This window comes from Molothrus aeneus, chromosome 22, assembly GCF_037042795.1.
Source record: "Molothrus aeneus isolate 106 chromosome 22, BPBGC_Maene_1.0, whole genome shotgun sequence".
NCBI classification, from domain to species: Eukaryota; Metazoa; Chordata; class Aves; order Passeriformes; family Icteridae; genus Molothrus; species Molothrus aeneus.
In genome coordinates, this window is record NC_089667.1 from 4,281,727 (window position 1) to 4,308,430 (window position 26,704).

Genomic DNA, 26,704 nt, shown 5'->3' on the forward strand with positions numbered 1-26,704 from the left:
CTCCCTGCAGTCAGTGGCACAAATATCAAACCCAGGAGGGCTGAATTCCCTTCCTATTTTCTGATAACTGGGAAAACCTGAATATTTCTCACATTAAGGACTCGTTTCAAGCTTGTATTTAGTTTGAAGAATTAAATCCATCCACATCTCTCATGTTAGGGGCACGTGGATTCTCACCTCTGCAGAAATAGGCGGGGAAAAATAATATAAAAGGGCTCCTTCTTTGGCTCTCCCTGCACAAATATCAAACCCAGGAGGGCTGAATTTCCTGATAATTCAGGATATTCTGATAAAAAGCCGAATATTTCTCACATGGGGGACTGCACAGACAGAGGAAATGAGGAGCCTGCTGGCCGATGCCAGCGAGGATGGGCACGGAGAGCACAGGGCTGCCCCTGCCCCGAGCCCCTCAGGGCTCTCCCTGCTCCTGCTCCTTCCCTGGAGCTTGAATCCAGCCCAAGCCCAGCCATGACGAACGCTTTCTGCAGTTGCCATGGCGACCGAGGCCTGCAATTGAACCAGGAATCCACGCCTGAAATGCCAAAACGGCCCTGACCCACTTTGAAATAAAAATAATTGTAATAAATAACGCTTTAGAGACCTAATTGCCCAGAGTGCATTCAGGGCCTCACGTCCCCCTGCAGAGTAGCCTTCAGTGGGTGAGACAGATTAAGTGAGGGACAGAACACAAACAAGCCCACCTAAGCAGCAGCCCCTTTGCTCTGAGGTGAAAACCTCTGCACACAGCATTTGAAAGCACAGAAGGCTGGGTTTGTCTCCTTGCTTTATGTCCTTGCTGTCCCCTAAAGCAAAAACCCCATCTAAATACCATCAGCAAGCGTGGGGTGGATGGAAGGGGCAAGACTCTGCTCAAATGTGGAGGAAAAGCATCAATATCTGCAGCAGTGTAGGAAAGAATCTGCAGCCCGCCAGTATCTTGGAGCTGGAGAGCAGAAATTGTAGTGATAGGACAAGGAGTAACAGATTCAGACTGAAAGAGGGGAAATTTAGGTTGGATAAATGGAAGAAATTGTTCCCTGTGAGGGTGCAGAGGCCCTGGCAGAGGTGCCCAGAGAAGCTGGGGCTGCTCCATCCCTGGAATTCCAAGGATGGGGCTTGGAACAGCCTGGGATAGTGGAAGGTGTCCCTGCCCATGGGATAGATGATGTTTAAGGGCCTTTCCAACCCAAACCATTCTGGGATTCTACAAGCTTTCCTTCAGCTGATGAAAAAGGACATTTGGCAATGCATGGAGCAGCCCCTGAGACACCAGGCAGGACACAGAAAGGCCAAATTTCTCCTCCAACAGAATATTCCCTGTAAAGGTCTGAACCAGGTGATGAACAGAGCTTCACCAAGCTGTCACTTTGGGAAAGGCATTCCACAAGTTAAGCCTAGTGTTCTTAAAACCACAAAGGAATTCTTTATAATGTTTTCATGGAGAACTCCATGAGAAACCTGCCTTTGCTGCAGTCTGGCAAATGAATTCTGCATGAATGACACCCAAGCATCCTGGAGTGACACCAAAGTCTGTCCAGCTCTGAAATCACAGCCATCCCTGGGACTGACACAAGCAATTCCTTCCCAAATGTGCCCCCAGAGCCAGCAGCCATCTCCACAGGGCATTGTCACAGCACCTGTGACACTGCTCAACACAGCAAATCCCTTTGGCTCTGCCCCTTGCAGGATGTGAGTTAGAATTCAGCCACAAGTAGGAAAAGGACCAAGGAATTTTGCAACTGGAGCAGCTCAGCTGAACAAGCAGCAGCCTCAGGTACCCAGCTGTGGCCACCAGCAGCTTCTCAGGGGCAGAAAAACACCACCCACACCATTCCCTGCAGGGCATTTCTCAACCCCTTGGATTCCCTCAAGCAAGTCCTGATCTGGAAAGCTTAAAGGCCTCCAAGTCTTCCCTCAGCTCTCAAAAGAATTTGCTTTCCAAGAGTCATCCTGCAATTACTCACTCCTCCCTGCAGCACCGGCCTGGTAATGAGCTCTCCCAGGCCCAGAATTGGGGTTTGTGCTGCAATTTGAGCTGAGCTCTGGAAGTGCTGAGCAATACGTCCCCAACCCAGCAGAAATGCACAGATTGAAGCACATAATGAACTCTCTCTGTCTGAAATCCATGGGCTGTGCAAAGCCAAGCCTGTGCCTACACTTCCCTGAGGAGATCCTGGAGGGCGGCACAGAACTGTGCTGGTAGTCTGGAAAAGAGCAGAAAGGTCAAGAAGGCACCTTAGGCCTGGCTGTGGCACTGAAAAGAGTTAATTCTCCTCAGAAGCAGCTATTAGGGGGGTTAATTAGACGCCTACAAAGATACTTTTCTGCCATCCAGTCTGACATCAGTGGAAAACGAGGAGATTCAGCAGCTCATTATGCAGTCTCCCAAACAGCAAGCAGATGGTAACAACTTTTGATCACCAACCTACACTCCCTTCAAATTGATAATCCAAGAATGAAAACCTGCACAGATCCTGGAGCAATTCCCTGGGCCCACCATTGCTCTACAGGCAATAACAAAATGTTATATTTCTATTACATCTCCCAGCAAGAGAGACAAAAGAGAAAGCAATAAGTCAAAAAAGCAATGACACCTGCAGGGCTGTGCAGAAACCAAGGAGTGTTTCATGACAAGTGCTTTGAAAAAAATATAAAAATAGTCTGCCTTCTGCATGTTTTTTTAGCAGGAAAGTCCAGCTTTGTTTAAGATTTATTCTGTCTATTTTGCCATTTCACAGAATGCTGTCCTCCTGTGACATCCAATCACATGTTTACATATTCATGAAATAAAATTAATGCAATTATTATGCCTCAGAGGATTAGCAAATCACTGCAAGCATTAGGAAGGAATTTGCCTTCTGCCCAGAGCCAGCAGTGCGAGGATGGGCAGATGCATTATTAACCATGGCATTGTCCCTGTGGATCACCCGATCCTGGTTACCACTGGAGACAGACAGACCCATGGACAAACGGCCTCATCTCTCACAGAAACCACCCCTCAGCCAGCTTGGAAGAAACCTCTCCCTTCCTGCTTGGGGTGGCTGCAAAAATCCCGAGGAGAAGTTGGAAAATGTTTCTGAAATGCAACAAGAGAGATCTGCATAATAAATCCAATAACGCACCAGTCACAGCTTGGAAAGGGTCATTAACGGGCAGGGTTATAAATCACACCCTAAACCCTCCCTCAGTCACAAATTATTGTAATTCCACTTGCTCCAAAGGAAGGCAAGCCACATAAAACAAAGCATGATGGATAACACAAAGAAATCTGGGAGGCAGTGAAGGGGAAACAGCACAAAGTAAGAATTTCACATCCCTCTGAAGGTGACAGACACAGCCCCAGCACTGTCACCTGCAGGTCACCCACTCACTTCCCAGGGAGGAACAGATCCAGGCTTTGTTTTCCTCCCCTTCCCACCACAAAGTCAGCAGCTCCTGTAATTAACAGCAAGAACTGCAATGTCTGAGGCTTCCATCAACATCTTCAAGGCCGGAACTTGGGACAGAACAGAGCTCCCAAGCCTTGTCTAAGAAATAAACAAAACAACAACAGACCCTGTTCAACCATCTTTGATGTGAGGGAAGTTTTGAAAACCTGACAGCTCAAAGGATAAAAATAAAAACAAATCCAAGCTGGTTATTTTAATCCTTGTCGTTTCCAAGCTAACATCAGAATCTTTCAGTCCTTTGGGGATGCAATGCTGCTGTCATCTGTGTTTTATTCCAAGGCAACAGAGCTGGTGCTGAACACCCAGGCCCACTTTGGGGTGGGGATGTAGGTGTGATACAACTCCCAGATTCCCTCCAGAAGAGCTCAGGCACCTTTTCCCCTGCTGTAACTCCAGCAAGGCTTCCTGGGCTTTATCCCCAGCCCAGCACTGTCCCCCTGAGCACACCCCAGCCTCGTCCAGGGCTCACGGAGCCCGGTGGGAGTGAGCCTGAGGAAGGCTCCAGGAAGGCTGGGAGCAGCCCGCAGGCAGCGGGGGCGGGCAGGGACATTGTGCAGCAGGAGCAGCAGACAAAGCTGCAGCTCTGCATCGTCCCACTCACTCCCACAGCTCGTCAGCACAGCCCTCACAAGTTAATGGGAGATGTTGTGATCTTCAAAGCTGGGATCAAAGCCGTTTCCCTTTGTTCAGCCCTTGATGTTTCCTCCCGTTACCTTTCTGAAAATAACAAAACAACAACTTCTGATTGATTCCCCCCTGTGCATTATTCCCCCTGCTCTGCTCCGCCCTGCAGCAGCCCCGAGGTACAACCAGAGAGGGCCAGAGCCCCCCAGTGCAAGAGCCACAAAGTGCCCTTTGTCCTGAGAACCCGGCTCAACCCTGTCCCCTCCCTGTAACAGATTCTCTCCTGCTTCATCCAGGTGTTTATTAGCTGGGGGCTCCATCCAGCTTCTTATCACATGGGGGTTCCATGCAGCTCCTTATCACATGGAGGTTTCACCCACCTCTTTATCAGATGGGGTTTTCACCCAGCTCTTTATCAGATGGGGGTTCCATCCACCTGTTTATCAGATCGGGGCTCCATCTAGCTGTTTATCACATGGGGGTTTCACCCAGTTTATCACATGGGGGCTTCTCCAAGACAAAGTTGGGGGTTCTGAGTTATTGCACTGCTGTAAAGGTAAATACAACCCGAAGATTTGAAGTTTCCATCCTACTGAGTCAAAATCACAAGCTGCATCCTAAATCTACCAGCCTCTCCTGCAGATGCATGTGATTTAATGGAGCAAGGGAACAGGAATAGATTCTCTTTTCTGAAGCAGCGTTTCCATGATGCACAGGACAATGCCAGCCACCAGTAGTCTAAGAAAAAGCTATTTTTTAGGGCTTTCGGCAGATTCTCCCTTTCTATGAACACACACAGTGCAATGAATCCTCACTTCCTACTGTTCTCCCTTGCCAAAAAAAAATTAAAAAAACAAAACGCCACCTGAAGGGACTCTGGAGCAGAGCCTGAAAAAGCGGCACAAACCAAATCCTGCCTCTCCCCATCAGTGCAAACACACAAACACCGGGAGAGGAAGGCAGAGCGGAACCACGAGCCCTTGTAGAGGCAGGAGAGCACATGGGCAAACAAATCCAACCATATTCCTGCAGCGGCTCCGTGACGCATCCAACCCCGACCCCCTCCTGCCTCCCTCTTTCCCCGGACCCAGATGTTACGGCAGGAATAAGTGTCCCTATGGGAATGGGGGATGGGGGACACAGCAGGGCGTGAAGGGGAAATGAGGAGGGGTGAGGGGAATGAAAGCTGGGGAAAAAAAAAAAAAAAGAGGAAAGAAAAAAAAAAAACGAACCCAAACAATCAGATTTGCCCATTGTTCGGAACAATCGAAAAGGCTGTTTTAGCAATTCCGCCCTGCAGGAGAGGCAGGGCACGTGCGTGGGGGGGAAGAGAACAAGGAGAGGGAGAAAAAAATAAAATAAAATGAAAATTAAGAAGGGATCAGCCCGCGGAAAGAAAGAGAAACGAAGCATCTCTGCACCATGATGTCACGCCGCCTGCTCTCCCGTCCCCCGAACGCAGAGGAGCAGCAGCAGCAGCAGCAGCAACCAACATGGACTCCAGCTTTAATCTGCCCGGAGAGCGCCTGTGTGCGATGGAGGAGCCGCCAGAGCCGAGCCCTGCGTGTGACACACGTGTGACAGCGACAGCACTGACCTGGCAGCCATTGGGGAGCGTGGAGCGGCTCAGCAGCAGCAGCAGCGGCAGCGGCAGCAGCTAGGCGGAATTCAGTGGGGATCGCCCGGCATTCATGGGGCTCACTCATTCATTCATGCACTGTGCGGCCGGCCGGGAGGGTACTCACCTCCTGCAGCATGGCACGGCCCCTGCCGGGGCTCTCAGGGCCACCGCGGCGCTGCCCCGGCCCCGGCCGTGCCCATGCCCGTCCCCCCGCTGATGCTGCCCGGTGCGGCCGCACACGCTCCGCGCACACGCCTGCGCAGCGCTTTACATAATGCGCCCACCCCTGCCCGCCCCGATCGCATCGCCCCGGCAAAGAGACCCCCAAAGGCTGGAAAAAGGGCTGGAAAAAACGCCACGAGTTACAAATCCGACAGGTTGGAAACGTTGTGTTTGTCGTCCTCGTTTTACATAATGCGCCCACCCCTGCCCGCCCCGATCGCATCGCCCCGGCAAAGAGACCCCCAAAGGCTGGGAAAAAGGGCTGGAAAAAACGCCACGAGTTACAAATCCGACAGGTTGGAAACGTTGTGTTTGTCCTCCTCGTTTTACGGAATGTGCCCGCCCCGCTCGCATCTCCCCCGCCAAAGAGACCCCCAAAGGCTTTAAAAAGGCTGGAACAAACGCTACGAGTCCGACAGGTTGGAAATGTTGTGTCTGTCCTCGTTTTACAGAATGCGCACACCCTGCTCGCGTCTCCCCCGGCAAAGAGACCCCCAAAGGCTTTACAAGGGCTTGGACAAACGCTATGAGTTACAAATCCGACAGGTTGGAAATGTGTTTGTCCTCCTCGTCTTACCATAATGTGCCCACCCCTGCCCGCCCGGCTCGCATCACCCCAGCAGAGACCCCCAAACCCTTTTTGAGGATTTAAACACTGCGAGATAAAAATCTGACAGGTTGGAAACCGGTCCTGTGTTTGTCCTCCTCGTTTTACATAGTGAGCCCACCCCTGCCCGGCCTGATCGCATCGCCCCGGCAAAGAGACCCCCAAAGGCTGGAAAAAGGGCTGGAAAAAACGCTACGAGTTACAAATCCGACAGGTTGGAAATGCTGTGTTTGTCCTCCCCGCTTTACATAATGTGCACACCCCAGTCGCGTCTCCCCCGCCAAAGAGACCCCCAAACCCTTTTCAAGGATTTAAATGCTATGAGTTACAAATCCGACAGGTTGGAACCGTTGTGTATCCTCCTCGTTTTACATAGTGCGCCCACCCCAGCCCGCCCCGCTCGCAACACCCCGGCAAAGAGACCCCCAAACACTACTAGGAGTTAAAATCCCACAGGCTGGCAATGTTGTGTTTGTCCTCCTCGTTTTACAGAATGTGCCCACCCCTGCCTGCCCCACTCCCATCGCCCCAGCAGAGACCCCCAAACGCTTTAAAAAGGCTGGAAAAACGCTACGAGCTAAAGATCCGGCAGGTTGGAAACCTGTCTTGTGTTTGTCCTCCCCGCTTTCCAGAATGTGCCCCGCCAAAGAGACCCCCAAACGCTTTTTGAGGATTTAAACATTAGGAGTTAAAGATCCGACAGGTTGGAAACGCTGTGTTTGTCCTCCCCGTTTTACATAATGAGTCCACCCCTGCCCGCCCCCCTCGCATCACCCCTTCAAAGAGACCCCCAAAGGCTTTACAAGGGCTTGAACAAGCTCTATGAGTTAAAGATCCGACGGGTTGGAAATGTTGTGTTTGTCCTCCTCATTTTACAGAATGTGCCTGCCCTGCTCGCATCACCCCCTCCAAAGAGATCCCCAAAAGCTTTTCAAGGATTTAAACAAGGAATTAAAGATCCGACAGGTTGGAAACGTTGTGGTTTTCCTCCCCTTTTTACATCATGTGCCCACCCCGTTTACGTCTCCCCTGCCAAAGAGACCCCCAAAGGCTTTACAAGGGCTTGGACAAACACTACAGGTTAAAAATCCGACAGGTTGGAAACGTTGTGTTTGTCCTCCCTGCTTTACATAATGTGCACACCCCACTCACATCACCCCCTCCAAAGAGACTCCCAAAAGGTTTTCAAGGATTTAAACGCTACAAGTTAAAAATCCGACAGGTTGGAAACGTTGTGTTTGTCTTCCCTGCCCCGCTCGCATCTCCCTGGCAAAGAGACCCCTCCAAAGGCTTTTCGGGGATTTAAACAACACTACAATTAAAATCCAACAGGTTGGAAATGTGTTTGTCCTCCCCACCTCCCTCCCTGCCTGCCCTGCTGGCACCTCCCCCGAGGAACCCCAAAAAAAACCGACCCTAAACGCTTTCCAAGGACACCAACAAAACGCCAGGAGTTAAAATCTGACAGGTTGGAAACATTGTGGTTTGTGTTTTGTGTTTTGTCCTCCCTGCCGCACACGCGCTGCTGGGAGAAAGTTTCAAAGCCTGTAAGCAAGAACAGGCAGGAAAATTAAACCCTAATTAAGCAGCCACGTGGATTATCTGAGCTGAATTAAACAACGCTCATTCAGAGTTAAGGTGACCTCAACTCAATTTAGCCGGCTCCATCTAGGAAGCTAATTTGGTTTCTTTTTTTTTGTTTTGTTTCTTTTGCAGCGTTTATCCATGTGTAAACAGGCCTGGGATTTTTAAAGCAACATAATCCAGCAAAGTTTACAGCTTTTTCAGCATTAGGACACTGTATCCCTCCAAACCTGCTTGGGGACATCTTTATTCCTGAACATGGAGATGGACTTCAGTCCCTCTCAATACAATAAATAAGGGACAATAAGTCCCTCTTAGTACAATAAAAATTAAGATGAAGGATTATGAGAGCAAAGCAATCACCCAGCTTGCATTTGCCTCCCAGGGCTTGTGTATGCAAGGAAATAGAGTAGAACTGAGCTGGAGCTGCACTGACACCCCTGATTTGAGCACAAGTGTCCTCGTGTGGAATTACACTGAATTATTGGACTTGGGATGCTGTGAATGACCCTCACTGACAGCACAAGGAGCTGTTCCTTGGATGCTGTAAATACTGATCACTCTGCCCTTTGTTGCTCTTGTTGTATTTTGCTCCTTCCACACCCAGGGCTGAGCATTTTCTCTTCTCCTGACAGTCAGTCCCAGCTTTGGGTGCTAATCCCCAGAAGGGCATCTCCCCAAAAGGCTGATTATCCATCATTCCACTGTGATGAACGCCCGTGGGAGCAGGAGGTGCTCCAGCAGGCTCAGATCAGTGTCATTCAAAGGCTGCACAGGATTTTAAACTGAAAGCAGCACCACCATCCACGCCTCTGTCTGGATATCACAACACTGCCAGCACCTTCATATTCCTCAGAGATTACACCTAGGTGCACAAGAATCCACTGTTCTAAATAACTTTGTGGCATCCATCAGCCTGAGGTCAGTTCTGTTGTTCCAAATGCTTCCCAAAGTTTGCCAGCTGGAGAATTAGTAATTTACTTCAAGGAAATGACGTTTTAAATTGAAATTTTCCCACTCCCTGTGCCCAAGGATGGTGACTCCCACTGAAACACCACGTGCAGGATTGTAACCAGGGTCAGGGAGTGGATAATCTGGATAAACCCAGAGAAGAGCAACCAGCACTAAAGGCACTGAATCCTTCCAGCACAGCCTGGAGGCCAAGGAATGGCAAAATTTAAATGCTCACCTGGAATCCAGGTTTGATCCCGCTGGGTATCAGCTGGAATTGCTGAAAATTGGAGCTGGATGAATCCTGACCAGACAAGAGAAACCTATTTTGGGAAGCAAACAAAACTAACCACTGTAACTAATTCAAGGCTCAATTACCCATCTGTGGCAAGCATTATTATGCAAGGGTTTGTGCTCTCCCAAACACTGTTCTGTACCTCCAACCAGAATCAATTCAAGCCTCACACTTTGCATTCAACAGCACTTGGAATGAGATATCTGAATGGTCCCATTTTGTTTTACAGCCTATGGATCTTTCAGTGTTTTTTTTCTTTTCCAGAAAGTGAGAAAATAGTTAAAACCACAATTCTTAGCCTCCACAAATGTTGATACATTTAGTCTGGATGAATTTTAAGGTTTGAACAGATGCTATTTTTCAATAGCCACACGAGTTACACTGACCCAAATGCTGTGATAAATTCAATATAATGGCTGCTTCTGATCTGGAACACACAAAGGCTCAAAGCAGGTCATGGAGTGGCAGGACAGACATGAGGTGAAGTCTAACCCACCCTTCAGACTGTCGGGAGAGAAATGAATCAAACAAAAGTCCTCCTTCCAAAAGCACTGTAAGAAAAGTGGTTAAAATGCAAGATTTACTTAGAGAAAAGCTTCTTAGGCTTATCTGGCATGGTGTGCAAGGGGCAAAGTTATGGGGAATTTGGAAAACCACACAGCACCTCAAAAGCTTTACAAACTCGGTCACATCTGCAAAGTTTCACCCCAAACTCTTGGAAGGACAAAGAGTTTTTACATTTCTGCAGCACCATCCCTGGCCCTGAAGACAGCTCATTTCATGGTGATAAAAGTTGGATGAAACTGCACTGAGAGAGGATCTTTAGGAGCCTTTAAGGAAGCTTTTCTGGACATAAAATTGCAAATTCCTGTCTTGTTCAAGAGCTGCAAGAATGCATTTTATGCCAGCTGGGCTCGCTTGCACGAGCCTGCTGTTCAAGACTCAGGACAAGGACTTCATTTCATGTGTGAAGGACAATGTGAGCATCTGCCTGCTGAGCATGACATGGTCACAGCCCTGAGCTTCCTCAAAGGCTCCTAAAGAGCCTCTCTCAGTGCAGTTTCATCCAACTTTTATCACCATGAAATGAGCTGTCTTCAGGGCCAGGGATGGTGCTGCAGAAATGTAAAAGCTCTTTGTCCTTCCAAGAGTTTGGGGTGAAACTTTGCAGATGTGACCGAGTTTGTAAAGCTTTAGAGGTGCTCTGTGGTTTTCCAAATTCCCCATAACTTTGCCCCTTGCACACCACAGCTCTACCAAGCACCAGAGCCACATCTGGGCATCCCTCCCTCCAATTTCCTGGGCCAGGCTCTTCAGTGGCCAGGCAGGCAGCGCCTTCTCCTTGCCCAAACTGCCCCTGCAGTGCCTGCAGGGCTGTGGTGCTGCTGTAACACAAGCACTCTCATGCATATTGCATCTCCCAGCCCCGAGGAAACGAGGCACTGGCTGGGTAATTAAAGCCCAGGGCTGGTGACAGATCCACAGCAGGGCCTGGCTGTCCAGACCTGCAGAGCATCAGGTGGGGCTGGGATCAGCTCTCCAGAGCAATCCTACCCTCCCTGTAAGGCACACCAGCAGGGAAACACAAAAAGAGGCCTTTAAAATCTGTCTGCAGAACGTCAGGCAACAATGAGCACCTGGGTGGGTAAACACATTTCCCCCCCCCCCTCCCCGTAATTCTTTGCCCACCTTTAATCTGATCTGGTTTGAAAACTTAAAGCCACTGGGAGAGCTCTTCCCCCACAGCTCTGCTCGTCAGCTGAGTGCAGAACAGAACCAGCGGGACACACTTGTGTTTTATTGCCAGCCTTGCCTTTGAAAAAGACACAACAGAAATGTCAAGAAACATTGAAGGAAAACATGTCCCGAGGGAAAACCCAGTGCAACAACCTGGAGATGTGCAAGCAGGATTAGCACTGCTGGGAAACTGGGTGGTAATTAGCATTTTGCACATGTTTAATTTGCTGGTTTGCTATTCTCCCTCTTCAGGAATGAAGGGGAGGACTCCTGACTGCACAGCTTGGGACAGGGGGATTCCCTGGCTGGGGATTGCTCCTGTTTGACAACTCCTGCTCAGCCCACGGGTGCTGCTCCTCAAACCACACAGGATTCCCAGCCTGTGCCCGTGCTCACAGGGGTCTGAGGATGAGGGAAGAGACGAGGATCTGACTCCATGGTTCAGAAGGCTGATTTATTATTTTATGATATATATTACATTCAAACTATGCTAAAAGAATAGAAGAAAGGATTTCATCAGAAGGCTGGCTAAGAATAGAAAAAGAAAGAATGATAACAAAGGTTTGTGGCTCAGAATCTCTGTCTGAGCCAGCTGGGCTGTGATTGGCCATTAATCAGAAACAACCACATGAGCCCAATCCCAGATGCACCTGTTGCATTCCACAGCAGCAGATAACCATTGTTTGCATTTTGTTCCTGAGGCCTCTCAGCTTCTCAGGAGGAAAAATCCTAAAGAAAGGATTTTTTCATAAAAGATGTCTGTGACACCACCCTGCCAAGCAACAAGAAGCACTCTCCCTTTCTCCTTGTGGAAAATGGGCTCCTAGACAGGTGCCAGACCAAGCAAAAGTCTTTCTGAGCTGGCAGTGGCATTTTCACAGAGTCCATGGATTCCTAGAGCAGTGGGGGCCGGAGGAGGCAGGGAATCATGTGCTCAAAGGCATGGGGAGGAAGAGGGGGAGGAGGAGAACAAGGAGAGAGAGAGAACAAAGTGTCAACATCTTAACTGGGACACACAAAGAGCCAGTTCTTGGTAAGAACTTAATCCAGGATTAACAAGAGGTCAGCTACCTCTGCAAGGAGACTGCACTAAGAGGAGCTAATTAGCTCTCCTTAATTGCACAAAAGGAACCACACAGAATTAAAGACATTCACCAGCAGCAGGTCCCACCTCAGCCAGGACACACAGCCCTACCTGCTGTCCCCAACACCAGGCCCAGACAAGCAGCACAATCAGCACCTGGGGAGCCAGGGGCAGGAGAGGTGCAGGCATGGATGGGAGGGAAAAGGCTGTGGGGAGGTTCAGCACCAACAAGGGCTGGAGTGAGAGCTGGAGCTGCACCAGCCAGGACAAGCATTTGTAGCATGGCCAGAGTCTGTCTGGGCAGGTTCCTCATCAGCCAAGTGGGACGGTGCTCACAGGGTCTGAGGATGAGGGAAGAGACGAGGATCTGACTGCATGGTTCAGAAGGCTGATTTATTATTTTATGATATGTATTATATTAAAACTATACTAAAAGAATAGAAGAAAGGATTTCATCAGAAGGCTGGCTAAGAATAGAAAAGGAAGGAGGAATAAACAAAAGCTTGTGTCTTGGACAGAGAGTCCGAGCCAGCTGGGCTGTGATTGGCCATTAATTAGAAACAACCACATGAGACCAATCCCAGATGCACCTGTTGCATTCCACAGCAGCAGATAACCATTGTTTGCATTTTGTTCCTGAGGCCTCTCAGCTTCTCAGGAGGAAAAAAATTAAGGATTTTTCATAAAATGTGTCTGTGACAGCCAAGGGCTGCCCCAAATCCCTGAGGAATCACAGCTATGAGCTCACAGTGATGCCCAGGAGGGTGCTCAATGCAGTTCTGGCCTTCTTTAAATCCGTGTGATCTCTGAAAATGAGGAGGAAGAGGAGCACAAGGCAAATCAGTTTTTCCCTGCTGGTTGATGCCAAGAGAATCCCATCCCAGCATGGAGAGGCACTGCAGGACAGATGTGAGGAGAAATGGAGAGCACACAGCACCAGGGACAGGCAGCAGATCCCACCTGGAAGCTGCCAGTTTGGAATGATGCAGTGGGAAAGGCTGGCTGAGCTTCTCACCCCCAAATCCCCTCTCTGGGGTTTCTACCCATGCACCACTCACACACCTGAAGCTCCTCTGCTTGGCACTAAATCCATCTGTTGTTTCCTGGGGAGCCATTGCACGTTCTGTCCTCCTGCATCTTTTAGCCCAGCAGCCCTTGCTCTGTCTGACAGATAATGGACCCAGCAGTGCGCTGGAAAATGAAGATTACCAGGCACATCAATAACCCAGCAGATGTCTCTGAGATGGAGCACTAATAAAAGGAACTCCTGCATTTATTTGGGTTACAGCAGCGTGCTGAGGGCTGGGGAGATCAGGCAGACAGGGCCTGAGTGCACCTCAGCAGGAGCAGCTCCCCTTTGCAGGGAGGATGAAGGGAAAAGCAAAACAGCTTTTCAGAGGAGGCTGCCCTACACACAAGGAAAAATAACAGAAACAGGAGCTCAGCCTAACTACAGGTCCCTGTGAAATCATCACAGTAGTGCCTCTGTTATTAATCTTCTTTTCTTCCCTCAGGACAGAGTTAAATGTTTTGCCACTGGACTTCCAGTGTCCCCCCTGCTCCCACTGACTTCCTTAACTTCTCTTGGCCCTTTCTTCCAGATTCCTGGAATCTGCTGGGCTCACCCCAAAACTGACCAAAAACCCCCACAGAGCTGCTCAGTGCAGCCCCTGCCCCCATGACCACAGATAAAACAAGGTGGAGAATAAGGCTGCCCTAAACACAAGGAAAAAGGCCAGAAACAGGAGCTCAGCCAAATTACAGATCCCTGTGAAATCATCACAGTACTGCCTCCATTATTTATCCTTCTTTTGTTTCATTAGTAAAGTGTTAAATGTTTTGCCTCTGGACTTCCAGTGTCACTGCAGGGGCAGCCAGGAGGGACCAGCAGCACCAAAATTTCAAATTCCACCTCAAACACAAACAAATGAGTTCTTGGGATGCCACTGGGAATATTCTCCACCTTGAGTTCTTCCCCAGCTTTTTGCCCCCACATCCCTTCCACCCCAACTGAGGAGCTCCCTGCCCTCCCAGCACACACACATACAAAGGAAGGATTCCCCACCTGCCTGGGAGGTGAAAAACAAAAATCATCACAGTACTGCCTCCATTATTTATTTTCTTTTCTTCCCTCAGCACAGTCAAATGTTTTCCCACTGGACTCCCAGCGTCACTGCAGCCAGGAGGGACCAGCAGCACCAAAATTTCACCTCAAACCCAACACAAATGAGTTCTTGGGATGCCACTGGCAATATTCTCCACCTTAAGTTCTTCCCCAGCTTTTTCCCCCAAATCCCTTCCCCCCAGGCTGACATTCCCCCATCAGCTGCATCTCCATCCCAGCCTCTCCATCCCAGCCCTGCATCCTTTTCCCTTTCCTGAGGAGCTCCCTGCCCTCCCAGCACACACACACACAGAGGAAGGATTCCCCTCCCTGCCTGGGAGGTGAAAAACAAAAATCATCACAGTGCTGCCTCCATTATTTATCCTCCTTTTCTTCCCTCAGCTCAGAGTTAAATCTTTTGCCACCGTACTCCCAAGTGTCACTGCAGGGGCGGCCAGGAGGGACCAGGAGCACCAAAATTTCACCTCAAACCCAACACAAACAAACGAGTTCTTGGGATGCCACTGGGAATCTGAGACAGCCACCCCCTCTCTGCTCCCAGGAACTGAGCAGTCGTGCTGCTCCCGTGCAGGCCCAGCACAAAGGGAGAGTTCCCTGACATCTGGCTAAAGCTTCAATAGCTGCCATTGGGGAGAGCAGAATGAGCATCCACAGAGCTGTGCCAGGGGCTGGCCTGCAGCAGCCTCCTGGTACAGACAGGCCCCATCCAGCACCCAGCACCCCTCTGCTCCCTCTTCCCTGCTGGGCTGAGCTGCAAGAGCTCACAGCTCATTCATAAAGAGAAGGGAAATTGTCCTAATTGTCCTAAAATGGTCCATGGGCCAATCTCTTTCTCCAGCACCGGCTGGTGCAGTGGGTGCTTCTGCATTGTGTTGTTCTGTTATGGATATTCCAGCTTCTCCATTCCTCCCAGCTGTTCCAATCTGGTTATCCAAACAGATCCCAGCCTCCTGCAGCCTCCTACACAGCACTGCCCCAGTCTCTGCCTTCAGACCTGCCCTGTGCCACCTCTGATTTCCAACCCCAGCCCAACTGGATTCACCCCTGCTCCCACTGACTTCCTTAACTTCTCTTGGCCCTTTCTTCCAGATTCCTGGAATCTGCTGGGCTCACCCCAAAACTGACCAAAAACCCCCACAGAGCTGCTCAGTGCAGTCCCTGCCCACATGAATAAGCAAGGTGGAGAATAAGGCTGCCCTAAACACAAGGAAAAAGGCCAGAAACAGGAGCTCAGCCTCATTACAGGTGCCTGCAAAATCATCGCAGTGCTGCCTCCATTATTTATCCTCCTTTTCTTCCATTAGCAAAGAGTTAAATGTTTTGCCACTGGACTTCCAGTGTCACTGCAGGGGCAGCCAGGAGGGACCAGCAGCACCAAAATTCCACCTCAAACCCAACATCAACACATCTTGGGATGCCACTGGGAATATTCTCCACCATCCCCAGCTTTTCCCCCCACATCCCTTCCCCCCAGACTGACATTCCCCCATCAGCCACCTTTTAATACAGCTTCTCTTTCTCTTCAATATTTACATTCCCAGAATGTCCATCCCAACCCCACATCGTTTTTCTCGAGGATCTGCCTGACCTCCCAGCACACACACACACACACACACACACACACACACATAGAGGAAGGATTCTCCTCCCTGCCTGGGAGGTGAAAAATGAAAATCATTGCAGTACTGCCTCCATTATTTAGCCTCCTTTTCTTCCCTCAGCACAGAGTCAAATCTTTTGCCACTGTACTCCCAAGTGTCACTGCAGGAGCGGCCAGGAGGGATCAGGAGCACCAAAATTTCACCTCAAACCCAACACAAACAAACGAGTTCTTGGGATGCCACTGGGAATATTCTCCACCATCCCCAGCTTTTGCCCCCACATCCCTTCCCCCCAGACTGACATTCCCCCATCAGCCGCATCTCCATCCCAGCATCTCCATCCCAGCCCCACATCCTTTTTCCCGAGGAGCTGCCTGACCCCCAGCACACAAACACACACACACACACACACACACACACACACAGGGAGGATTCCCCGCCCGCCTGGGAGGTGAGAAACGAGGATTCAAGGATTCCAGGGGCACCTGTCAGCGCATGGCCCTTCCCGGGAGGTTCCTCCCCGCTGCCCTGCGACCCCGCCGGGGGGAACCGCACGGAACCGCCCGGGAACCTCGCTGCTGCTGCCGCTCCGAGGCATCTCAGGGCCGCCAAAGGAGTGGACACAAAGATTCCCCGCTCTGATAAGGGCTCGGCATGGCTGGAACAAAGCCGCCTTTGCAATGCGCTGCCCGGCTCTGGCATCCCAGCCGGCTGCTGCCCGCTGCGGAGAAAAGCTCCCGCTGTGGCTTTAAGGATGTCCCACATCACCCGCTTAACCCCGGCTGCTCCTCGCTGCCCTCGCCGAGGAGAAATTGCAGATTTTTGCTCCTCTCCTGCCCTTACCCATCGGTTCTGCCGCCCTGGTACTGCAGCCCTGGCACCCCGAGGGGAGCTGCATGAAAAATCCCAGCCCTGGCACCCTGAACAGAGCTTTATTAAATGCTCTATAATGTACAGAGATTTAATATAGATATATATTAAATATATATAGGTAGATTAATGTATATTAAATATTAATATATTAATATATATTTCACCTATTAAATATATATAACTTAATATTATATATAATATATAATATATAATATATAATATATAATATATAATATATAATATATATTATAATATATTATATATAATACATATATATTATATATTATATATTTTATATTATATATCATATATTAAATTATACATTATTTACAATTTAATATAATATATTGAATATATATAATTTTTATATATATATATATATATATATATATATATATATATATAATATTAAATATATAACGCCGTGCAAACCACCAGGGAGCACTTCTGTGAGGACAAAGGAGCAGAGCAGTCAGCTGGACATAAACATCCCAATTACCTCGAAATTCCACTTCCCCACTCCCACAAAGCTCTGGCTTTTCACCCTGAGGGGCTGCACACCCTCCCAAAGCTCATCAGGCAACACAAAGCATCGATTTCCCTGCTAGAACAGCCGGCAGCAACAGGAAATATTTAGAATAAATAGAAATATTTGCCTCCAACACTCGGGCATTTCCAAATACAAGCTCTGGGAAAGGCCATCTTCTGCACGGAGGTTCTACAATGCAGAAGGTAACAATGTGACTCATCTTGGAAGTGTCTATAAACACACTTAAAAAACCTGTCTGGGGAAAAATAAACAGAGGCTGTGTCTGATTCCCGTCTGGGAAAAGCAGGAACGCAGCCCTGCTGCTGTCCTTGGCTTTGTACCTACTCCAGACAGGTGCAACAGAGGAAACAAAACCACAGCCAGCAATTTAAAGAATTTAAAAAGCAAGGAAGCAGCACAGATGGACAGGGGAAGAGCAGAAAGCAAATGAAAAATGTTCCTGCAACGTGATAGAGGAGCAAGGAGGACGGATGTGACTGGGAGCTGATCAATCAGCCCTCGTGGAATGATGAAATATTTGCTCTGTATGATCAGTTAATCCCAAGCAGGAACACGTTTAGAAGGGTGGCAAAGAACCAGAGAGATTTTCTTACAGCGCAACGAGTTCAAAGGAAAGCAACAAAAACATCCCGGCACTCATGAGGCTCGTTGTGAAAACAAACTTGGAGGGTAAACAAAGTGGAGTGGTCAATAAATATTTGAAGAATGTAAATATTGAAGAGAAAGAGAAGCTGTATTAAAAGGTTTGGGGTTGTTTTTTTTGAACAATGAGCAATGGGCTGATATGAAATTGTGGGAAAGAAACAAGGCTGAAGTCAAATCCTCACAGCCAGGAGCAGCAGAGAAGTGGAACAAACTCCTTCACTTGTCACATTCATAAACAGCAAAAGGTAACTGTTAATAAATACAAAACAGGCCCACAGAAACACAGAATATCCTGGAGCTGGAAGGAACCCACAAGGATTATTGAAGTCCAGCTCCTGGCCCTGCACAGGACGCCCCATTGGCAGGAGCACGGATCAATGCCTCAGTTATATCACACTCCTTTCAGTCTCTAGCTCTGCTTTCATTATTTCCATTTTTTTAAAGAGGCAGCAGCCCAGTTTGAAGCAATGCAGGATTCTAAAGGTTTGCAATGATTGCAAACCTAATTGATTGCAAACCTGTAATTGCAAAATTAGGGCTGGTTGAGTGTTACAGTTTCAAGGATTGTTTTGTCTTGCCCCAAAACTTCCAAGACACACAGAGACATCCTTGGGACTTGCAGTTCCACGTGGGAAACCTTGCAAAGTGAAATCCAAATCATCCTGAGTTCCTAATCTGGGCTGTGATCCTTGAAAAAACAGATTTCCTCAGGACAACTGTGATATCTCCAAATATGAGCAAGGCATGGGTTGTTTTGGGACAATTACAAGGATTCAGATTGTTTTGGGACAATTGTAAGGATTCAGGTTGTTTTGGGACAATTTTAAGGATTCAGGTTGTTTTGGGACAATTACAAGGATTCAGGTTGATTTGGGACAATTATAAGGATTCAGGTTGTTTTGGGACAATTTTAAGGATTCAGGTTGTTTTGGGACAACTACAAGGATTCAGGTTGTTTTGGGACAATTACAAGGGTTCGGGTTGTTTTGGGACAATTACAAGGATTCAGGTTGTGGCTCTGGGCAAATCCCCTGTGAGAGGTGCAGGGGACAGGGATTTTGCATTCCTCATCCTGCCCTTACTTCAGCAGAGTTTGCTCTCTTTAGAGAATTGTTTAAGCTATAATAATTTTTTGCTCTCCTAAGCCAAGCTTTCAGTAGGGAATTAATACACAGCTATTAATAAACAATTAAAAGGAAAAACACCTTTCATCTCTGTGTGCCTCATCTGCAAACCAGGACTAATTCCACTTCCTTTCTTCTACCTTTTGTCCATCTTGATTGTTTAGGATGGAATCTCTTCCTCCAAACTGGAAAGTGGGGCATGAAAATCTCCCAGCACAACAAATCTCTGTTTTCAAGAGCCTCTTTTGCTGTAAAACAACACAATTTTAGAAACAGTTCTATTTCCCAGACCAGTTGTGCTATCAGCTGCCTTTAAAACAGAAAAGAATCCACGGGGAACTTGTTCTTCCTGCTGGAAAAATAATGCAGCAGGTATTTGAAGCAATGCTGCAGCTTTAGTGCCCTGGAGCAGGCACTGAATATTGCTCAGTTCTGTGAGCCCTGGCCTCCAGACACATCCTTCTTTCATGGCCTACAGCTAAGCTTGGCTTTGCCTCCCAAACCTCATTCCCAAAATGTGCACCAGGTTGTGCATCACATTTCTCTACCAGCTGACAGCTCTGAAAAAAACCCAATTCCAGCTCTGAGGGCTGCACAGCCTCACAAGCAAAGGGCACTCCTTCCACATCCCCACAGCTGCTTTATTTCTGGTGCTGTGGGGTCAGAAATACACCAAAATTACAGCTCTGCCTCTCTCTGAATCTCCTCTGGCTCCATGCAAACCCTTAACTCACAGCACCTCGTGTGTCCTGACTGCAGCAGGGCTGAGACCTCGCCAGTGATCCCTGCAATGCTCAGGCCTGGCCACCTCCTTCCATCCTTCAAACACAGCCTGATTTGCTCAGCATCTCATCAAGGGGATGACTCTAATTAGAGGGAGCTGTTCTTGAACCACACAAGTTGTGTGTTCCCCCTCCAGCTAATTTTTCTAATTTTATGTGCATAGCTGGACATCTCTTCTGTTACCAAATCATTGCCTACTCCTTAAAATACACCTAATTTTCCCCCAAAGTCCTTTTCATTCCACTCATTTTCTCCTCCATTTTTCTCCTTCCAATTGCAAGGCCTGAAATTAACTGCGGTCCAAAACCACATTCTACCAAACCTGGTATTCTGAGTGGTTTGAAAATTATTCAAAATATATATCCCAAATATATGAATCTCCAAAAAAAAAAAAAAAATCCCCAAAATCCTCTTTCTCTGCTCTTCTGCCACATGCGTGGAGTGGCTGTGACATTGTCAAAGGAGAGTGGCAGCATTTTGCATCTTTTTTTAGTTGGGAAAAAAGCAGAAGCATCTGCCCTCAGATCTGTTGGCTGTGACCACAGAGATCATTCTGTCCTGGAAAAATGGTTACAGGCGAATAAACCGCTGGAAAATGTAACATATAACCAACAGCACAGGCCTAAATCTGGCCAGAAGGAAAACTTTAGGAAAGGAGAAGCTCAGAGAACATTCCAGCATCTTGTATTCAGCACGTGGCTCTGTGCAGCATTTTGGGTTTGGTGTCTCCATTTCCTGAGCTTGGATATTCCATCCTTGGATATATTATTGCAACTTCTACAGTTTATTTCAAACAGGCTCAAAATCCTGAAAATAGTAATTAATTATTATTACAGTCGTAATAAGCATCAATTAAAATAATAATGGCATTAAGATGCACTTTCTAACCAGGGCCTGAACTCAGAGGAGTTCTGGGGAAGGTTCAAGCAAAAACACAGCAGCTGCTCAACCAACCAAAGTTTAAACTGTTTAAAATAGAGAGAAATCTGGAATTTCAGCTGGAAAAAGCAGAAGAGGCCTTGACCAGGATGCAGTAATTCTGTCAGGAAGCACCACAAGGGTTTTGATGGGAATTTTTGCCTCTTCCAGGCCTTGCCCCTGCCCACTTGCTGAGCAGAAATGCAGCAGAAATTCCAGCAATGCGAGAGCTTCTCATCGGTCCAACACAACTATCAACACACACGGGGTGAATCAGGCACTTAAAAACGTGGGACACTGTCCAGCAGCTCCTTCCAGCACTTGGCCCTGGAAAATCTCTGCTCCAGGCACAGGGAGAAGGAAAGGGAGAGTGATTTCTGCCCAACAGCTTCTTCTAGCACTTGTCCCATGAAAATCGTTGTTCCAGGCAGAGGAAGAAGGAAGGAGAGACTGATTTTAGTCCAACAGCTTCTTCCAGAACTTGTCCCATGAAAATCTCTGCTCCGGGAAGGGGGAGAAAGAAAGGGAGACTGATTTCTGCCCAACAGCTTCTTCCTAAAATGTGGGAATGAAAATCTCTGCTCAGGCAAAGGGAGAAGGAAGAGGAGACTGATTTCTGTCCTACAGCTCCTTCCCAACATGTGGGAATGAAAATCTCTGCTCAGGCAAAGGGAGAAGGAAGAGGAGACTGATTTCTGTCCTACAGCTCCTTCCCAACATGTGGGAATGAAAATCTCTGCTCCAAGAACAGAGGAGAAGGAAGAGGAGACTGATTTCTGTCCAACATCTTCTTCCAGCTCTTATCCCTTGAAAATCTCTGCTCGGGCAAAGGGAAAAGGAAGAGGAGATTGATTTTTGTCCAACAGCACCTTCCAGCACTTGTCCCATGAAAATCTCTGCTCCAGGCACAGGGAGAAGGAAAGGGAGACTGATTTCTGCCCAACAGCTTCTTCCTAAAATGTGGGAATGAAAATCTCTGCTCAGGCAAAGGGAAAAGGAAAAGGAGATTGATTTTTGTCCAACAGCTCCTTCCAGAACTTATCCCATGAAAATCTCTGCTCCAGGAAGGGGAAGAAGGAAGGAGAGACTGATTTCTGCCCTACAGCTCCTTCTAGCACTTGTCCCTTGAAAATCTCTGCTCAGGCAAAGGGAGAAGGAAGAGGAGACTGATTTCTGTCCAACAGCTCCTTCCCAACATGTGGGAATGAAAATCTCTGCTCCAAGAACAGAGGAGAAGGAAGAGGAGGTTAATTTCTGTCCAACATCTTCTTCCAGCTCTTATCCCTTGAAAATCTCTGTTCTAGGCACAGGGAGAAGGAAAAGGAGACTGATTTCTGTCCAACAGCTCCTTCCAGAACTTATCCCTTGAAAATCTCTGTTCTAGGCACAGGGAGAAGGAAGGAGAGACTGGTTTGCCTCATTTTGCAGGCAGGGAAAGTGGGGCAGAGGCGCCATGAGGATGAAAATGGTCAAGGACAGATCCAGGCACAAACAGAGCCTCTTGTGACCCCCAGCTCCCACAGGCAGCCCCTTCCTTCCCTTCAGAAAGGACTGAGCTCTCAAACAGCACCCAGCAGCCTCAGCTCCATGCTTTATCTCTTCCTGACTGAATTTTCCACATTTTCAGGCTTTTTAGTGAGGAAAAGAACCCCTGGAACAGCCCCGCTGGTGCCTCACTTGCCTCAGCTGCAGGCCCTGAGTGAGCAAAGGCTGCAGGATTGCAGAGCCCCTCCAGTCTGCCCTTCACTTGACATTTCTGAGGACTGGAGACAGAGAGCAAGGTGATCTTGCCATCTGATAAGAGGGGGAAGGCAATTTCCCAGCAAAACAAACGACTGGGATTCAATTAGCCAAAATAATCTGCAGCCCAAGGAGAGATCTGGGGGAGAGATTCTGGGTGCTGCAGCAAACTCTGCAAAGTGCAGCTGCTTCTTCATGGCCTCAGTGACAGAACTGCTCTGTCTGGCTGCCCTCAGAGAGGTCTCAATCTGCACATACATATTAGAGGACAAAATTACAGATGTTTATCTAAATTTAAATCAAAACCTGATGCCAAGAGCCAACCACATAAGAAACAAAAATATTAAAGGGATGCTTTTGCCAGTGTATCATCACACAGCAAACCCAGTCAGGGTTTGAAGATCAAGGGTTTGAAAATGCCTTAGTTTTATTTCAAATGGTTTTCTTCCACTGTAATTTCAGACTTTTGCTAAAATAAAAGTTGTGCTTCGCAGCCTGTTGCCACTGCAGGTATTAATCCAGTGTGGCACTGAGCAGCCAGGACAGAAACTGCTGCTGGGCTGATCCTGCTCCTACTTCTGCCCCTCTTGGTGCCCAAGCACAGCCTGGCCAAGGGAATTGTGTGCGAAGCTTTTCCATGGCTTTAGTGCACTCAGATTAGGCTCCTCAGTGCTTCCCACCATGGAAAAGAGCAGAAAAAATAACACCAAGGCCTGAGAAATGAGCACAAAAGCTGCTAATTACCCCTCAGTGTGCCACAGAACCATCTACAGAATAAACCTGCCAAGGCTGCTCCAAGCTGTCCTTCCTGACACCTGGCCCGGCATCTTCTTGCTGGAAAAGGATAAAAACCTTAATTTATGGCCAGCCAGAAGGTTCAGGATGTGTGGCCAGGTCAGAATGTTCTGGATGCAGGGGAAGATGAGCGACCTGTTAATGAGGTTTGCTCTTCCTGCCGCAGCCAACGGGAACATCCTGATTCCTCAGATCCATTTGCAGAATTCATAAGGAGCTAAGGCCTCTCCTTTCCCCCAAAAACCATATTTATATGTATGTGGGTCAGCTCTGGTGGTTTTTAGCTGAGGATTATCAGCACCTATTTCTTCCCCCTGAATAAAAGGCACAAAGGGTGATGAAGGAGCAGGAGAATCAATGAAGACAGGAAAGAATGAAAATGCAACATTTGGACCTGTAATGTGAAGGTCAAACAGCACAATGGGCACAGCAGCACAATTATGTAACTTTCACAGAACTATTTTGTGAAGCTTCTCCAGAAATTGAGGAAGAATTGATTTGGAAATCCAATTTCATTTGGGATCATTTGCAGTGCCACGGGACGAAGTTCATTGCACGCAGCAGTTCTTTAAGGCTCTGCGGCTTCAGCACCAAATTGGAAGTGATTTAAGCAGCTTCATCATTTCCTGGGTAATCAAGGAGCCACGAATCCCAAACACCCACGTTTGTCACCCCTGTGTGTCACAGCGAAGCGAGGACAGAGCCTCCCCTCCCGTTAATTTCCATCTCAAAGGAGCGGCGAGGCCGGGGAGCAGAGCAGGGTGGGACGAGCGTGACAGCTCAGGAACCCCCCCCGCCCCTTTTGCGCACCCTGGGACAGGGATTCCCAGATCTGCAGGGCTGGGAGGGCAGGGGCAGCCTGCTGGAGGCACCAAGGGGCTCCTGCAGCCGCAGCCTCCAGAAGGCAGAACTGAAACTGCCTCGAGTCAATCTTCACTGCTCCCTGACATCAAACGACTGCTAATTTTAGCTCTGCTGTTCTCTAACCCTACCTAGTTCCCATCCCACCCCCACGACTACATAATAGATCCTTCCCTCAGATAAGTAGGGTGTTGGAACATTGAGAGTTTTGTTGGGTTTTTTTTTTTTCCCCTCACCCACAGGCACTAGCAGAAAAATGAATTACAGATTTATTTTTAGTGAAGCCTTTGGCCCTTCTTTTCTCTGTAGGTTCCAGATTGCAGGTTCTGCAGCTCAGAACTATTCCAAGCAACACAGCAGCACAAGCAATGCAGAAGGAACCACAAAAGAAGGAAAATCAGACGAGCAGAGTTTTACTCAGTATCCCATTTATGGGACATCAATTCAGCTACCAGCTTGTTTTTGTCCCTGCAACGCTCTTCTGGCATTAGATTTCCATTTTTCATCTAAGATCTAAATTAGTTTCCATCTCTGTTGGATCATGAACTCCCCAAAACTCCTAAGAAGGAAGAGCAGGGCGAGCAGCAGAGCCTGAGATGGAAGGGGAGGGAAAGGCTGTTGTGGTTTTTTGGCTTTCTGAGATTTAAAGCTCCAGGCCTGGCTGATTACAGTCCCTGAGGAGCTGTGAGATAACAGTGATGTCAGCCTGGAGGCAAAAGCTCTCTCACAGTACCAGGTCACAACATAAAGACGGGAACAGCATTAAAACACAAAAATGACCAATTAAACCACGACAGCAGACTGTGATGAGGCAAATTGCTGCTGTCATCTGTCCTGCCAGCATCCTCGGGGGCTGCAGCATCACTGCTGCCACCAGGACAGTGTGACAGCACAGCGGGTCCTTGCACGGTGCCACTGCCACTCTGTGATGTCACCCAGCCCCCCTGGCTGTCCCCAGCTGTGCTGCAGAGCCCCCGGGCCACCAGATGGGGATGAGATCATTTTGGGCAGGGTGAGGTGGCTGCTGCAGGAAATGCAGGGAGTGCTGAGAGAGCAGCAGTGCAGGAAATGCAGGACATGGTGTGAGGGAGCAGCAGTGCAGGAAATGCAGGGCATGGCGAGACGGAGCAGCAGTGCAGGAAATGCAGGGCACGGTGAGAGGGAGAAGCAGTGCAGGAAATGCAGGGCATGGTGTGAGGATTGAGGGGCAGCAGTGCAGGAAATGCAGGGCATGGAGGGAGGGAGCAGCAGTGCAGGAAATGCAGGGCATGCAGAGAGGGAGCAGCAGTGCAGGAAATGCAGGGCATGGTGTGAGGGATCAGCAGTGCAGGAAATGCAGGGTATGGAGGGAGGGAGCAGCAGTGCAGGAAATGCAGGGCATGCAGAGAGGGAGCAGCAGCGCAGGAAATGCAGGGCATGGAGGGAGGGAGCAGCAGTGCAGGAAATGCAGGGCATGGAGGGAGGGAGCAGCAGTGCAGGAAATGCAGGGCATGGTGTGAGGGATCAGCAGTGCAGGAAATGCAGGGCATGGTGTGGGGGAGCAGCAGTGCAGGAAATGCAGGGCATGCAGAGAGGGAGCAGCAGTGCAGGAAATGCAGGGCATGGTGTGGGGGAGCAGCAGTGCAGGAAATGCAGGGCATGCAGAGAGGGAGCAGCACGGGCACACCCAGGGGATGCAGCGGGGCCTTGGCACTGCAGAGCTGCTCCAGCCCAGTGCTCCCAGCAGCTCCAGCGCATGCTTTGCTCTCCTGCCACTCCTCTGAGCTATTATGCAACTCCAGCACAGCCCCAGAGGTCCCCTGGTGTCCCACCCAGTGGGATCTGGTGTGATCCCACAGCACAGGATGGACGTGGGGCCTGAAATCTGGGAAAGGCAGGTGCTGCTCCTAAGGGTCAGGGCAGGCTGTGCTGCCGGCAGCTTTCTGTCCCTCCCTGGTACAGACAGACAGACAGACAGACAGACATCATGTGTCTCTCTGAGCATGGCTCTGGGAGGAAATGTGGGTTAACCCCAGCAGTGCTGCTCCTGCACCAAGGACCAGAGGATTTGTTTGCAGCCCATGCACTGGATGGTTTTCCTTTACAGAAATCCCAACCCTATAAGCTCATTTTGTATCGAGGCTGTCCAGCCCTCATTAAACACCCCAAGCAGGTTCAGAGAGCCCTGCATTCATTCTGTGCTCCTCCAAACGCACAGATTTGGGCAAAGCAGGGCCTGAAATAACATCCCTAACTCACCCCCCTGTGCTGGATATTGCAGCACGACCAAATAAACAAAATATCCTAGGGGGAACAGAGCGACAGCTGCAGAGATCCAGAATGCTGTATAATTAAATAAGGGAAGCAATCAGAATATTTAATTTTGGGACTGGATGATGAGGATGCAGGGCTTGGGTAGCACCTGTCAGGTGACTCCAGGAGAGCTGGGGGGAGCTGCTCGGGATCTTTATGGAGAACAAAGGGGCCCAGGAGTCCCGGGAGCCCGAGGAAGGGAGAGGGAAGAGCGTCACCTACT

At 48.8% G+C, this 26,704-nt stretch overlaps 1 protein-coding gene across 6 annotated transcripts in view; it reads right to left on the bottom strand.

Moving 5' to 3' along the window:
- The window catches only part of GRAMD1B (GRAM domain containing 1B), a 168,066-nt gene that overhangs the window by 48,863 nt on the left and 92,499 nt on the right, over positions 1-26,704 (bottom strand). Inside the window, exon 1 of one of the 6 annotated variants that reach the window (XM_066564573.1) lies at positions 5,671-5,982. The exons of the other annotated variants lie outside the window; for them this stretch is intronic. Coding sequence (XP_066420670.1) covers positions 5,671-5,681 — 11 coding nt within the window. The 5' untranslated portion in view covers positions 5,682-5,982. Of the gene's footprint in view, positions 1-5,670; positions 5,983-26,704 lie in introns of those variants that run through there. 6 annotated transcript variants of the gene reach the window in all.